Here is a 16,188-nt window from a genome sequence, read left to right as displayed (position 1 = left end):
GTAACCTCACATGATAGAAGAGGAAAGGGATCTCTCTGGGGTCTCATTTATAAGGTGACTAATCCTATTTATGAGTGCTTTTATCTCATAACCTATTCTTCAGTGATCCATTGCTTGTTAAGTAGCATGTAGACTTCATGTTTGTTAAGTGTTGTTAAGTGTAGACTTCATGTTTGTATTGTTTGCATCTTTGTGTGTGTGTGTGTGTGTGTGTGTGTGTGTGGTTGATTTGTACCCTGTAGCAATGTGCTCGAAAAGGAAGTTTGATGTGATTTCAATTTTCTTAAATTTACTGAGGCCCAGCATGTGATCTATCCTGGAGAATGTTCCAGATGCACTTGAAAAGAATGAGTATTCTGCTGCTTTTAGATGGAATGCTCTATAAATATCAATTAAGTCCATCTGGTCTAATGTGTCATTTAAGGTCTATGCTTTCTATTGATCTTCTGTCTAAATGACCTGCCCATTGATGTAAGTGGGATGTTAAAGTCCCCCACTATTATTGTGTTAATTGTGTTAACTGTCAACGTCTCCTTTTATGTTTGTTAACATTGCCTTATATATCATGGTGCTCCTATACTGGGCACATATATATTTGCAATTGATATATCTTTTTCTTGAACTGATCCCTTGATCATTACATTGTGTCCTTCTTTGTCTATTGTAATAGTCTTTATTTTAAAGTCTACTTGGTCTGTTAGGTCTCTAATTTGTGACTACACTTCTCTTTGCTAAAATATCTGCTGGTTTCTCTTTCTGAGCAGTACTCATCTACCAGAGGCTTGCCTCTTCCTAAAACTCTGATAGTTTTATCTTCGCTCTCATTTTACTAGTTCTTGCAGGCTTGTAACATTAAAAATACACATCTTACACTCTCAAGGTCATATGCCAGAAAAGGACTGAAATGATCCTGAGTGTTCAGTCTTATTTCTCACTGAATAACTACAATATTTTCTTGATTTTCACTGTTTATAATATTTGCAATTTCTTTACTATCTTATATACCTTGGATTATTACTGATTCATCTGAAGAAATTAGTTTTTATCATGTTTTGTACTGCAGTTTTCTCTGTTCTTATATTTTTCCAAATTTCCAAAATTTTGTTTCTCGAAAAAAGCTTGCATTTCTAGAATTCTTTGAATTTATGAATTTATGTACTTTTACCTTCATTTAAATGCTATGTTTTGAAGGATGGAAGATCACTACATGGGTTCTCTCTACCTTCTTAAACCAGAAACGGGTGGCTATACTTTAAGACTACTTTTGAGTTCAATATTCCTTTATTAAAATGATAATTAAAATTTTTCAGCAAAAGACTTTAGAAGATCTTTGCCCTGTAAATATTAACACATTCCATACATAGTTATACTCATTTTCTCATTAAATAGACTGCTTCTAATAGGAATTATAATAGGGCACCTTGCCTCTCTCCCTTCTGGAAAACGTAATCAATGAGTGACCGCTCCCAAAACATGAATAGGGTTCAGTAGGGTTGAACCTCAAGCGTTAAACTGTACAATCAGCCCACATAAAATCTTAACAGATATCATAATCTATACTTTGAAAGAGGATGAGTAGTCTCCAGGTTAGTAAGAAATGCTGCAAATAGATTAAATATTGTAACCTAATGAAGAAGTATTATATAGACTCTAAAATATAGACTCTATGTGAGAGCAGCAAAATGAGAGTTTGATGGGCATATATTAAATCAAGGTAGAGCCCATTACAGCTCAATCCACAGCTACTTTCTCAACTTCATCCCAGTTACTGAACAAATGCAGGATGACAAATCACTCACATGTGAAAGAATCACCAAGAATTTGAGTCCATTCAATCCAAAAAATGGTGGGCCAAAGTGACACATTTTTTCATCTACCATTCTCCCTTGCTATTTTTCTTTGGCTCCTAGGAAACTAAGAGACTTCAGCTTCCAGAATGTATAATCTCTCACCTAAATAAAAAACTCACTACTTAAATTTGAAACAAAGGCTTTTACTGGTACATTAGTTTATCTGTTTGGGTCAGCTTTTTGGGAGAGACACTCAAAATTAGGAAAAAGAAAGCAGGTCAGAGAATTCTGAGCATGCTTATCATTCAATAGCTATGTCAGGTACTGGGGCCACTTCTGAAATAGAAATAGAAATGCATTTTAGATAAACAAAATGGGCCCATCCATTTGTCTGCAGCCTGTGATTGCCAGACAGTGTTTGCTATTGACTTACATAAACTTCCTGACCTCATTTCATGAAACTAAATGATCCACATGACTAAGAAAAATATTCATGCATCTTCAATTTAGTTTTTGAGGCTGCAAGTGAAACATAAGTTTGGAAGTGGATATGAGAATTATTAAAAAGCACGGCATGTACAACACAACAGAATGCATTCAATAATCAAGTATGTACTACATTTTTTTCAGGGATATAAAAAAATTTTGCTTCCTTGGTGATGGAGACCAGTGTCAGTATAGTCAGGGTCTAGAACATCAGAAGAAGCTGAAGTAAGATACCTAAAATACCGAGTGATGCATTCTACACTTAGTGCTCTGGCACCCCCTCCAGCTCTCCTCATAGGCCAGAGAACCTTCCTCTGGCTGCTGGCAGTGTTGACAGCTTCTGACTCAGGCTACCCGCATCTCTGGAGAACTGCTTTCGGCTGATGAGAGCCACTCTGTCAGGAGATTAACCTCCACCACCCGCCTGACCCAACTTAAAAACCTGTTGCTAAAGACTGAAGGACAAGGTGGTAGTTGCATAAATCATCAAACCCTTGGTTCAAAGGGGACACACTGAGATTTCATCCATACTTTGGAATTCCCCTGGAATCAGGCTGATGCTGGGCCCCAGCTGAGAGCAAAGGCTTGTCTTGTTTCTTTATCTGCCATATACCTCATCCCTCCAAGTGCTGAGAACATAACCTCAATAAAGCACAGGCATATGGATCCTTGTCTCAGACTTTCAGGGAACTCGGCTTAAATCCACGTAAAAATTATAATTATAAATGAACAATTATGTCTACTGTAGGCCAGTGCTCACCCACAGGTGGTGCAACATTACTCACATTGTAATGAGTACAATAGTGTTTCAGTGATTAAGAGACGGTCATCTGGGACCCAATGTGCATGCACGCACGCTCAGTCACTTCACTTGTGTCCGGCTCTCTGACCCCATGGACTGTAGCCCACCAGGCTCCTCTGTCCATGGAATTCTCCAGGCAAAAATACTGGAGTGGGTCGCTATGTCCTCCTCCAGAGGATCTTCCTGACCCAGGGATCAAACCCACATTTCCTACAACTCTTGAACTGCTGATGGGTTCTTTATCTACTGAGCTACCTCGGAAGCCTGGAGCCCAATGTACCCAGATCCAAACGGTAGTTCTGGTATATACCAGCTGGGTCATCCTAGCTAAACCACATAAACTCTCCAAGATTCAACTCTTCCTCTGCAAAATACTGACAATAATATCTACTACACCATAGTGGTACTGGGAAAACAAAACTGAGCTGATGATGCATGTGAAGAGCTGAGTACGGAGGAAAGGCACAGTGAACATGGTCTGCTATTCCTGCTGCTGTGGTTATCATCATTAACTCATGACATTAAGTCATTAAGGTAACATCAAATAAGAACAGTGCCAGGTTTCCCATTACAGGCAAGTTTTCTTTAAAGAAGGAGGAATCCGGGAGTCACTTAAGCAGTGACAGAAGGAAGAATCAGCACCAGGACGGCACACGTTAAGATTTTAATGCTGAAAGGGACTGCAGGGACGATCCAGCCTACTCTTCTCCCCAGCTCTCTTCTCCAAATGCACCATCAAGAAAATTGAGGTCTGAAGAGTTTAAATGGTTGGTTCAACATATCCCTGCTTTGTTAGTTACAGAAATGTTGGAGGCACGGATAAATCTGTGTGTACAGTAGCAAATCAGAATGGCTGGAATGGTGGGGGGTAGGGGCAGAAAACAGTATCAGTGAAGCATAGTCCTAGGTGCTAATCTTGTTTTCCTAGCACCTTCTGGGAGAAAATGCTAATGCCTGGCAATGTCCAAAGGTCTCAGTTTTTGGCTTCTTTCTGGGAACATGGATAAATTATAATCCCAGCCTCCTTGAAGTTGGTTGAGGCTGTGTGACGTAGTGGCCACTGGGCAGAAGGGGGCATGCCACTTCCTGGCATGGGCCATGCAGATCTTCTCTGCAGCATCCTCTACCCTTTCTGCCCTGAAGGTACCACAAGCAGAAGCCCCTGGGCTCCTGGATGGCAGCAGAGAACAGAGTCCCCACAGCTGCTGCCCTGGACAGTCATCATGTAAGTAAGAAACTTCTGATTTGTGCTTATACACTAGGAGCTTATACACTAGCTGTTTGTTAATAGCATGAACTCAATGTGACTCTTTTCTGTGAAACTGGTAAAACCTTAGTCCTTATTGACTGGTAAAGAATCTGCCTGCAATGCGAAAGACCTCGGTTTGATCCCTGGGTTGGGAATATTCCTGGAGAAGGTAAAGGCTACCCACTCCAGTATTCTAGAGAATCCCATGGGGTCTCAGAGAGTCAGATACGACTGAGTGATTTCACTTCACTTTATACAAAATACACACCAGAAACTATAAATCCTCCAGGAACTTATGAGAAAAGGAGAGTAAAGTGTTTGGATAAATGGGTAGATAAAACATCTCTTGATGGGAAACGTTTACCAAGGGAGTGGAAGGAAGAGACAAGAATCTGGGGACAAATGGAGACACTTGGGGTTGCGAATCTACAGGTCACAGTCTAGGGAGGACCATGAAAATTATTGGCCAAGAAGTCAAAATAAACACATCAACTGCACAATGTCTGGGGGGAAAAAAAAAAAAGCAAAAACAAAGAACAACAGTACATCATACTGTGTTCACTCACTCATTTAGGAAACACTTAATGGATATCTGTACCACCTGTTTGGTACCATAATAGGTGACAAACTTCTTTAATGGATCAGATAATAAATACTTTAGCTTTGTAGCCTAGACAGTATCTGATACAACTGGTCAACCCAGTTGATCTAGAAGCCGTAGAAAACATCCAAAAGAGTGGGTGTGTTTGTGTGTCAATAAGATTTATTAAGGATAATCATGAGCTGGACAATGCAAATAAATGGGCATGGCCATGTTCCCATAAAACCCTAACCACTATCGGCAAGTCTTCATTTTCAGAGCTGTCAAAATGTATCATAAAGATCTCTAAGTGCTTTAATCACTAAAATCCCAGTCACTTCTACAGCAGTATGATTTTAAGAACATATTTGACAAAGGAAGGCAGAAAAGAAAGAAAATTTAGAATCACGATTTTTAGGGACCACACGGGAGACCAGTCTTCCTTGTCCAATATAAATACAAGACAAGACTGAAAACATCGATCAATGTGAATATCTTACTTGAATAGTTATTCTAAATGATTAATTAAAACATCATTCTTTAAATTATACAGAAGAATTCCAACAGAGGGTAGTTGTATCAAATTGTTATGACCCATCAGAGAGGGTTTTGATATTATAAATTGACTCAATTTGTTTTTAAATTTAATTTCATATTAATAAAAGGAAGCAATTTAAACCCAAGAACCACAGCAGCTTCTTTAGAAATGCCACCAAGGGCTCATGCATGTGTTTGGTTAAATATATGAAAGACTCTGAAGAGGAAAATTCCCCAGGCGCTGATCTTCTAGATTTAATCCAATAATGTTAACATTGCAGACTTGAAAAGTGGCTTCCTCAAAACACACAGAAGCCAAGGCAGTGATCACTTAACCTAGAGTTTCCAGCCTCGGTGCTATTAGCAGTTAGAGCCAGAGCATTCTTGGTTGAGCAGTGAGGGGCTGTCCTGCGCACTGCAGAAAGTTTAGCAGCATCTCTGGTCTTAACCCACTAGATGCCACAAGCACCTTTCCCTCCAGTGGTAACAACCTGATGTTCCCAGCAGTAAAACTGCCCCTAATTGAGAAATACTGGCTTAGAAATTGACTGGAGTTGAAACGCAATTCCCCAAACCTAAATATACAAGAAACAAAGTTAACATTTACCTTAACTTTGGAGCGAATTCTCTACCAATATTGACCAGGTCGTCAGAGACTTAATAGTTTTCAATTTAGAAACCAGAGCGAGGCAGGTGGCAAATTGGAACACAGATTTCAATTTTTTGTGCTTATTCCAGCAGTTTTGAGTGAGAAACAGGCTGTGAATTCCTTTCCCTCAGTAACAAAGCAATACAAAAATGGATTTTGAGCTATTTCCCCAAAGTACGTTAGGAAGACATCGAGGTTAAATGAGCTGCGGTCTCTCAGTGTTCATAGGAGGTTGCTCAATGCACATCTACCTCGGGCCATCCCAGGCACAACCCCAGATGGGCAAACGCCGTCAATTCCTCTTGAGGCCAGCTGTGTTTTTACATTTTCCAGAAAGCTTTGTTCTTAGAAAATAACTGCTGTGATCAAGGCAAGAAATAAAAAGTGATGCTGAAGAGTTGGATCTGTTATTATGACAAGAAGTGGGAGAGACGCCTGATGGGAAATTCCATGCCCTCCATCCCTGTGCCTGAACATGACTGGTTTCCAAGATGCAAAGGCTACATTTCAGCACACGGTGAGCTGCAAGGAGATTTATCACAGGCTGCTGGCAGAAAGACCTTATAAATGATGTCACATGAATATCTGATTCTCCAGTCATTGATGAAAAACAGATTTTGTTTCCTCTGGGTCTTTCGCTTTGATACTTTAAGATATGCATATTTGAAAATCACAACAAATATTCCAGATACAGCCACTCTAGCTCATGGTATATTTATAGGTGAATATTTTTGCAGTGATGCTAAGAGATTTACCTCAAACAGATAATGTTCACTGGGAGTAATAGTAATTGAGTCCCAACCCAATCCTTGCTCAAACTTTGGCTGCTTTAGAAACCCCACTAGTGGTGTCTTGACTTTGTTAGAGAAAAAAGGGGAAAAAGAACTCTGATTCAGGTTCTGCTGATGCCAGTTCCAGACTGCAGTCAGGATCAGGCTTATCAGGCAGCCTGACCTCACAGTTCATTCTCTCATCCTGAAGCCACTTTACAAAAGTCCATTTTTCTCACTTGTGGATTTCCACACATTTCCACAAGCTGAACCATGAAGCCCGACCATGGTGGATGGATAACAGGCTCTGATTTCTGGGAATGTACCAGCATTGCATCTTCAACCCATCCCTCACCCCTTGGGCAGGAACAAGAGTGGGAACCCTCATTAAACAACAAAAGTTTGGACCGTCAAGTCACTGTGCTGGGACCAGCTAGTCATTGTGTGTGGACCACCCTGGTGTGGGGAAGGGGAGATGGGAGGATGCACCAAGGGTGTTCACAGTGCTACTGTGGTGGGGTGGGGGGGCTGGAAACTGCTGGCTGCAGAACACACATGAGCGCATTGAGTTCAGGGATCAGGAATTCAGAGGGAGGCTCTGGAACTCTGTGAAAATCACTAGATAGAAATTCAAGAAAGGAACCTTGTTCAATGTCTGCTTTCTCATTACTGATCTGAAAACAGCATTTAAGCAGAAGAATTTGGGGAAGAAGAAAAGTGCAGAGTAAGATGGAGCAGCCAGGTGGCTGGCACGTAAAAAGAAAGGAATGGGTCGGAGTCAGGAATTAATTATACTGTCCTAGAATTTTCCTGTAGGGTGGGAGCATGAACATGTGCATTTCAGCATGACTTTCAGCAGGCATTCTGCACTTCTCTAGTCCCTGGATGTCATTACTTTCCTTCTCTTGAATTTAAGGACAAAAATATGAAGTTCACCCATGTCCTGTTAATGATAAAGTCTTAAAAAGTTGCAGAGTGAATATATTATCAAGTATCAAGGGATGCAGACTTTCACAGACATTCGTCTCCAGTCTATCACCTGCCAGATGACTACATATAATGATCGACTTTCATATAATCCTGAAGACACAAAGAAATCAAATGCTCCACAGAACACAGACAGAATTTCAATCTGAGACAAGAGGAAATCATCAAGAATAAAAGCTGAGGTTATGAAACACATTCCAGGAGTATCAGCCCAAACAGACTCAAGGTGGGTTACAAAGAGGTGACAGTTACAGTGAGACCCAAGGGTTGGCATCTTCTAGACTGAGAAGGGATTAAAATTGTTCATGAGAAAGAGGACCTGAGTAGATGCTGAGAGTTGGGAAGTGGCCCCCAGTCTGGGAAGTTTTCAGCAACCTGTAATTCCAAGACCCAAGGAAACATCCCAAGACATCTGCCAACCAGAAGTGGACCCGCCTATCAGGCAGGGAGGAGCCAGATCAAATGAAGCTTTGCCTAGTGTTAAATAAGGAATGTCACTGATTCTCAGCCTTGATGCTCTCCACTGTTTTTGCAAATTGCTTTTCCTTTCTGGGCTCTGTTCCCTCATTTTCTCACATTTAAGCAATTATTTTCTTAATTCAAGCATTCAAGCAATTATTTTCTTGAAGAGAGAGGAAAGGAGAAAATTTATAGCCTAAAATATTCAATTAATCCAGGTGGTTCCTGGAGGAAATACTATTTCTATAACATAACTGAAGGCATGGAAGTCGTAAATGCTACTGCTCCTTGTGATCTCAAAGGGCACAGTCCAACTGGGCAGAAAGAGCTTTTCCATTCTTGCATGGTGGCTATTTCAAATCCATATATTCTCTAGGAGGGAAACACATACCAGAGTTTGAAGACTTAATACAATTAAAATAAATAAATGTAGCTCATTATTTTTTGTAATCACTGCATGTTCAAATGTTAATATTTGGGATATAATGAGTTAAGTAAAATATATTATTAAAAATAATTTCCCCCCAAAGGGATTCAGAGGTACCGACTACTATGTTTAAAATAAATAAGCTACAAAGATATATTGTACAACACAGGTAATATATTCAGTATTTTATAATAACTATAAATGGAATATAACCTTTAAAAATTGTGAGCTGTGTATCAATATGTTGTTCACTTGACATATATTCTACAACTACACCTCAATTAAAAATAGTGCTTCATATTACTTGTTTCAGTGTGACTATCAGATAACCTTACACTGTCCATGAGGATCACATTGTGTCTCTCCTGGGCACTATAACTCTTTCTTCATCAGCGTGCCAAGTCTTCTTTGTTACCCTTGTTGCTTTTTAGTCCCTCAGTTGTCTCCAACTTTTTGCAAGCCCATGGACTATAACCCACCAGGCTCCTCTGTCCATGGGATTCTCCAGGCAAGAAACTGGAGTGAGTTGTCATTTCCTTCTCCAGGGGATCTTTCAGCCCAGGGATCTAACCCATGTCTCCTGCATTGGCAGGTGGATTCTCTACCACTGAGCCAACCAGGGAAGCCCATTGATACGCTTGGAAATAGTCATTTAAGTTGAAATAAAATATTCATAGAAATCAAAAGGACAACTTAACTGCAGACATGTAAGAAAAAAAGTCTGCGTGAAAATTTCCAGAGAGAAGCCTCCAAGCTGCAGTAAGCTGAGTACCATATACACCCACAGAACGTGAGAGAGGAGGGTCGCCCTGTGTGTACTGACCACAGTGCCATGTCTGACATCTGTGATGAGGGCTGTGTCGTCAAAGCCTCCACAAAGGAAGTCCCTGCCTTCCTGCCGGACCCTGTGTCAGCAGACCGTGCTCTCTCTTGCCAGGTGGTGACGCTGATGAATTTTCCAAACCTCTATAAAAATGCTTATTTCATCAATAACCTCAACCTGATTTCCACCAAAACTCAGTCATGACAATGAGAAGCAAAAATGGGGAAAGTACAGTTAGTTCCCTTGTCCCTAAAATAACATCATACACATGGTAACGACAAATGCGTCTCCTTATTTTTTGCATTATTTCTTTCAAAATTATGTGGATTTTTTTTGTAAGAAATGCCCAATGGACTCTCATAAATCTTTCACCAAGATTTCTAGAGCTTACCCATTGATGTTTTATCACATTTGTTTTATGATTCTTTTTCTCTACATGCATGCATGTATGTGTGAACATATATAGACAGAAACACATACATGTATATACACCATATATGGGCTTCTGTGGTAACTCAGTGGTAAGGAATCTGCCTGCCAATGCAGGAGACATGGGTTCAATCCCTGGGTTGGGAAGATTCTCCTGGAGGAGGAAATGGCAACCCACTCCAGCATTCTTGCCTGGAGAATCTCATGGGCAGAGGAACTTGGCGGACTTCAGTCCATGGGGTAGCAGAAGAGTTGGACACAACTTAGTGTCTAAGCAACAGTAATGTAATATATATATATATATATATACATATGGTAATTTTTTAAATCAGAATATGTTTCAGAAATGAAACTTCACCTTTACTTATCTCAGAAGGTTTGTCCAAAGAACAAAGACATTCTCCTTCATAACCACATTACAGTTATCAAAGTCAGGACATTAATATTAATACATTCCTACCATCTTCTACCCAGACATTAAAATTTCACCAGTTGTCCCAGTACTGTCCTTTATAGCAAGAAAAAACTTATTTCCTGCTCCACGATGCAATTTTAATCAAGTGTTTCATTTGTGTGACATATGTATTTTTTCTCTTTAGGATGGAATAGCTCTTCTTGCTCGTTGTGCCTTGGTGATGGTGATTTTTGAAGAGTAGAGATCAGCATTCTGTAGAATGGACTTCATGTTTGGTTTGTGTGACGGTCCCTCGTGATGAAGCTGGTTATAATTTTTGACTGTAATATGGAAATCTTGCTGTGGCCTTTTCCGTGCATCTAATCAGGAAGCTTCGGAGAAGGTGATGACACCTCACTCTAGTACTCTTGCCTGGAAAATCCCATGGACGGAGGAGCCTGGTAGGTTGCAGTCCATGGGGTTGCGAAGAGTCAGACATGACTGAGTGACTTCACTTTCACTTTTCACTTTCATGCATTGGAGAAGGAAATGGCAGCCCACTCCAGTGTTCTTGCCTGGAGAATCCCAGGGACGGGGGACCCTGGTGGGCTGCCGTCTATGGGGTCGCACAGAGTCGGACACGACTGAAACGACGTAGCAGCAGCAGCAGCAGCAATCAGGAGGCTTACACTAACTCTGTGTCCCATTACTAGGGAAAGCACCTTCACTAGCTGGTAACCATCAAAGTCTCTCATAAATTTAGCATCCATTGATCATTTTTGCCTGAATCAAGTTTTTCATGTGATCATTGCCAAATGATAATTTCCTGATTAAATCATTCATTCACTATTTCTTAGTTGGTATTTTAGCATAAGGATAAGCAGTCCCTTTGTCTCATTTGTTTACTCATTTGTGTATTTTTATGTTAGTATTTACTCATGGATTCTTAGTTAATTCAGTGTGCTATAATCTGATTCTATCATTATTTTAATAATCAAACTGTCCCAGATTTCTTCAGTGAGTCTACATCAAGCTGGCTCTTAGATCCTTCTGACCTGCTCTCATCATTCTTTGAATAATCCTTTAATTTCTGAAACAAGAAAGTCTTCCAGGCTTACCTGGGACTTTTTCTGCCAAAATTCTATAATCAGTTACTTCTCTAAGAAGCCCTGTCTCTTCTTAATGGATAATTATATTTAGAAACCAAGTACTAGGTATTGTTCAGTGTGTTCATTGCTGTTGGAATGACAATACTTCTAGACCTTCTTAGCCAAGGGTGCTAGGGAACTAGGAAATCAACAAATATATATACGGAAACATATATATCTGTACACACACAGATCTACACATTTCACTTTTTCAGCACATACAACATGCCAAATAATACATTATACCATGAGAATCAAAATGAGAATAACCCTATCTATTGAATAATGTACGTATTTTATAAAAGATGATTTAAAATCATATACTATTTTGGTTAAACTGCTGATCATTCTGATTTCTTATTAATACATTCATAATTTCATTAATGATCAACTCAAAGATTTTAGTTATACATCAAATTGCAGTAGAGAGATGATTCATTGTCCACTGTGATGAAATGATTTTAAAAGTTATTATTTGTTGTCATCACTTTCAAAAAACAATAGCAATTAACATTTGTTACAAAATGACTATGCCTTACCCCTTGTGCATGCACTACTTTATTTAATTCCAGCAATGACAATGGGTATTGTTTTGTGGCTATTCTCCAGATGAAGAAGTCTACAATTGCTGGGAGTCATGAAACTAGATAACAAACCCAGCTCTATGGGTCTTTAAAGTGTTTACCGATATTAGTTTTCTTGTAGGGGTTGGCTTATGTTAAGGTACTGGTAAATAAAACTTAAATCTCATATTAAATCCTAACTCTAAAGTTTCCTGAATGTTCACAAATACCAGCAGCACAAAGAGAAGAAAATAACATGAATTTCTTGCCAATCACTTCTTAAAACTCCAGTACATGAGGGTGGTTAAAGAATTTTTCCCAACTATATACAGCCCAAGGGTTCTGTGCTTCACGGGGAGTTCCAGAATCTTGGTAGAGGAGATATTTATGCCACAACCCTATCCTTCTCCAAGAGACTGCTAAAGACTGAAAGGGTCTTTATTATTCAGATCTGCCCCTAAAATATACACTCTTCAGACTTAAGCATTTCAGGCTCCTCCTCCAAACCACAAAAAAAAAAAAAAAAAAAAGAAAGAAAGAAAGTAGGTAAACTGCATTTTTATCTATCACCACTAATTCTTCATCATATGTGGTTTTAAGCCATATACTTGTATGTTTTTAATTGCAAATAATAAAGAAGAAACAGAGATGTTTTTCTAAGGGAGCTGATTTTGATAATATGATGGCTGGATGAATCAAACTGAATAATCAATGATTAACTAGGGGGGAAAGGTCATTCCCTTACATTGAGGAAATAATATCCCTTGAATTAGCTCTCGTTTGATGTAGAGTAAGTCAGGATGATTCCATGAAAGGAAAAGAGGCTGCTCAGAAGGAAGAGGGCTGGTTGGGAATTAAAGCAGGCGAGGACTCCTATCTAACAGGTCAACCAAGAGGTCTGTGGCCTGACCTTCTGAGGAAAGGAACACCTCCTCTGACTTGACTTACGCCTTCACGTACATCTGACCTTCTGAGGAAAGGAACACCTCCTCTGACTTGACTTACGCCTTCACGTACATCTGTCTTCATCCCCTTAAACACAGAGCTAATTAAGATGGAAAACAAAAGCTCAGGAAAAATAAATTGCACCTACCTGGATCAGAGACAAATCCTCCAGCTGTAACCTGAAGAGGTAGTTTCTACAAAATACAAGAAGAGAACAGTTTCATTTTTAATAGATCTAAAAAAATTGCAGTTCATAAAACAATATGAGAACAAGTAAAAAAAAAAAAAAAAACAGAAACAACGATTTTTGGCTTCCAAAGCAATCTCCTATTAAGACTGTAACAGTTTTCCTTGGAACTCAGATTTCAAAGAGACATTCAATAAGTCAACAGAAACACACATTTGAGATTGGCGAGAAAGCTAAGGAATAAGGAGGTAGAAACTAAGGTAAGTCTAAATTACTAACAAGCTCTCTGAATTCATGGAATTCCATTCAGATGAAAGGACGTGGGTATTCAATTCCGAAACTAAGTTTAAGTTCAGCAAGACTATACAAAACCACTCTTCGTGAGTCTTCATCCTGATAGGTCACCTGTATTCACCATGTTTTATAATTAAAATACATCCAGGTTTTGAATTCACCAATGGTCTGAGTATTATAGCTCTCTACCTCTCTGGAGAGGGATTCTGTGAGTGATAATTTCAGAAGCATGAGCTTGTCTATCTGCCATTAAGGGTTTGAAAGGGTCCGCTCTGGCTGCCTAAGCATGAAACAGGGAATCAGAGAAAAGGAAATGATCAGCTTTGAACAATAAAGAGGAAGAACAATGAAATATGCAAGAGATATCAGCAGAGCAAAGGGGAAAATGGAGATATGGCCGCATAAGACTTTGGATCATATTGCTGCAGCATTTAGAAACAATGGATTGATCTCCAACTTAAGTCATGAAAGAACATCTTAACATCATGCAGATGAGAAGCTGGGGCAGCAGAAGCAGCACCCCAGAGACGGATGGATGGGAAAGTCAGCCCAGGGGTGAACTGTGATGGCAGGGAGAAATTGACACAGAGTGGAGAGCAGACCTCAAGAATGCATGTGTGCAGGGAGGGATCTCCGAGAAGCTGAGGATACTGTTATAGTGGGACAGTCAAAGGTAAGAAAATACTAAGAAAATACCAATTCTCCCAACACGAGCAAGAAACAAATGTAAATGATTTTCACTCTCTTGTGGAGGTAGGCAGATGTTCGAAGTGAGCACGCTGTCCCAAAAGAGGTGACGACGGACAGACACAACAGGCCATGGGCACAGCCCTGAGAGAACCAAGAAACATCCCTATGGTGGGGATGCAGATGCCAGGCACAAACAACAGGGAAGGTTCCAGCTCCAGAAACAGGTAGGTGGACACTGCTGGGGGAAGAAGGGGACTTAGTCCACTTTCCGGGTGGTCTCAGGAGGACCAGCCCCTGCCCCTGGGGCACTCAGGTTTCTCACAGTGTGTCCCCGCTCCACGGGAAAGCTGCCGCCACCCTGTATGTTGAAAATCGCTTCTCCCATCACTACAATGGCATGCTCACTATGGTCATTCAGTGCCTCCAATTCAGCCCCTGAAATATGGAGGTGGCCAAAAAATTTATTCAGGTTTCTCCATTTTGGCCAGCTCAATAAAGTGCATGATACATGGCACCTCCACCACAGAGTCATTGAGGGAACACTCCCCATCTCTTTTCTTACAGTCAAATCATAGCTGTCTACAGAAGACTTCCCTGGTGGCTCAGCTAGTAAAGAATCTGCCTGCAGTGCAGGAGACCTGGGTGTAATCACTGGGTCAGGAAGATCCTCTGGAGAAGGGAATGGCAACCCACTCCAGTATTCTTGCCTGGAGAATTCCATGGAGAGAGGAGCCTGGTGGACTACAGTTCATGGGATTGCAAAGAGTTGGATACAACTGAACAACTAACACTATTACTACACAGAACTGAGGATGCCTTTGAAGAGGGAATGTGGAAGCTGGACTACTTCTACGTAGTCCAGCACCATGGACAGGCAAGATCTCCAACAGAAAACATCTTCCTGCAGGGAAAGGAAGATGAATTCAGTGCAGGTATGGAGGAGTGTAGTCAGGCTGCCAAGGGAGGCACCACTGAAGTCTGGCTAGTACACAAAGAGCTGCCAAGGTCTCACCTGATGTGAAACAGTGCTTCTAGGAGAAATTAGAAATCTATACCTACCCAGGGCATCCCTGGTGTTTCAGACGGTAAAGCGTCTGCCTGCAATGCAGGAGACCCAGGTTTGATCCCTGGGTCAGGAAGATCCCCTGGAGAAGGAAGTGGCAACCCACCCCAGTACTCTTGCCTGGAAAGTCCCATGGATGGAGGAGCCTGGTAGGCTACAGTCTTTGCGGTCCCAAAGAGTCGGACATGAGTTACTGACTTTACTTTCACTTTCTTACCTACCCAGAGATGAATCCTTCAGATGAGGGGCTTACAAGAGGCACCAGAGGCAGTTACTGGCCATGACGCACTCACAGCCCCTTGTGAGCACCAGGGTTCCCCACCCCCAGGCTGGGTTCATCATGGCTTTCTGGATGCAGGAAGTCACCAGAAGTCACTGCCCCTCCAGGACAGGACACAGTGTTGCCGAGGATACTTGTGCAAAGGCCAAAGTTCTGTCACCAAACTACATGGGGAGGGAAGTTGGGCACGCTGTGCTTCCAACTCTTCATCTATAACTTGGAGATAATAGTCCGATCTACTTGCTGATATTGCTTTGAGGTTTAAATCAAAGGGAAACAGAATGGTGTCTGAGCAGCACTTAATTACCAGTAACTCCTTCTAGGTAGTTTATGGAAAATATTAACATTTCCAGACACGTTGAAATTCTCAGCATTTTCTCCATTGTATGGAGAAGGAAAGAGCATTTCTGCCTTCCAGCAAAGGCAGGTTTCAGCATAGGCAGGTGCGATTATCTCTGTGTTCTGGTGATGGGATTGTTGTCAGAGGGGGATGGTGGTGGCACCACTGGGCTTTTGGAAAAGAAGACAATATTGTTTATCTGGTCATTGTTCTGGGACCCAGTGGTCACACTCTTTCAAGCTCACTGGCTCTTTTAAGAAAAAAAAAATTTTTTTCCTGCAAATGTTCCCAATAAA

General features: G+C 40.7%; 1 protein-coding gene across 3 annotated transcripts in view; it reads right to left on the bottom strand.

Annotated features, from left to right (window-relative positions):
- Positions 1-16,188, bottom strand: part of SEMA5A (semaphorin 5A) — a 565,637-nt gene that overhangs the window by 279,286 nt on the left and 270,163 nt on the right. For all 3 annotated transcript variants that reach the window (XR_009731836.1, XM_061393884.1, XM_061393883.1), the window contains one exon: positions 13,187-13,232. Coding sequence is in view for 2 of the 3 variants with exons in the window: in XM_061393884.1 (XP_061249868.1) it covers positions 13,187-13,232 (46 nt within the window). In the remaining variant the exon portion in view is untranslated. The remainder of the gene's footprint in view (positions 1-13,186; positions 13,233-16,188) is intronic.

This window comes from Bos javanicus, chromosome 20 (genome assembly GCF_032452875.1).
Source record: "Bos javanicus breed banteng chromosome 20, ARS-OSU_banteng_1.0, whole genome shotgun sequence".
Classification (NCBI taxonomy): Eukaryota; Metazoa; Chordata; class Mammalia; order Artiodactyla; family Bovidae; genus Bos; species Bos javanicus.
Note: the sequence above shows the minus strand (reverse complement) of the source record. Positions and strands in the feature narration are given on the sequence as shown.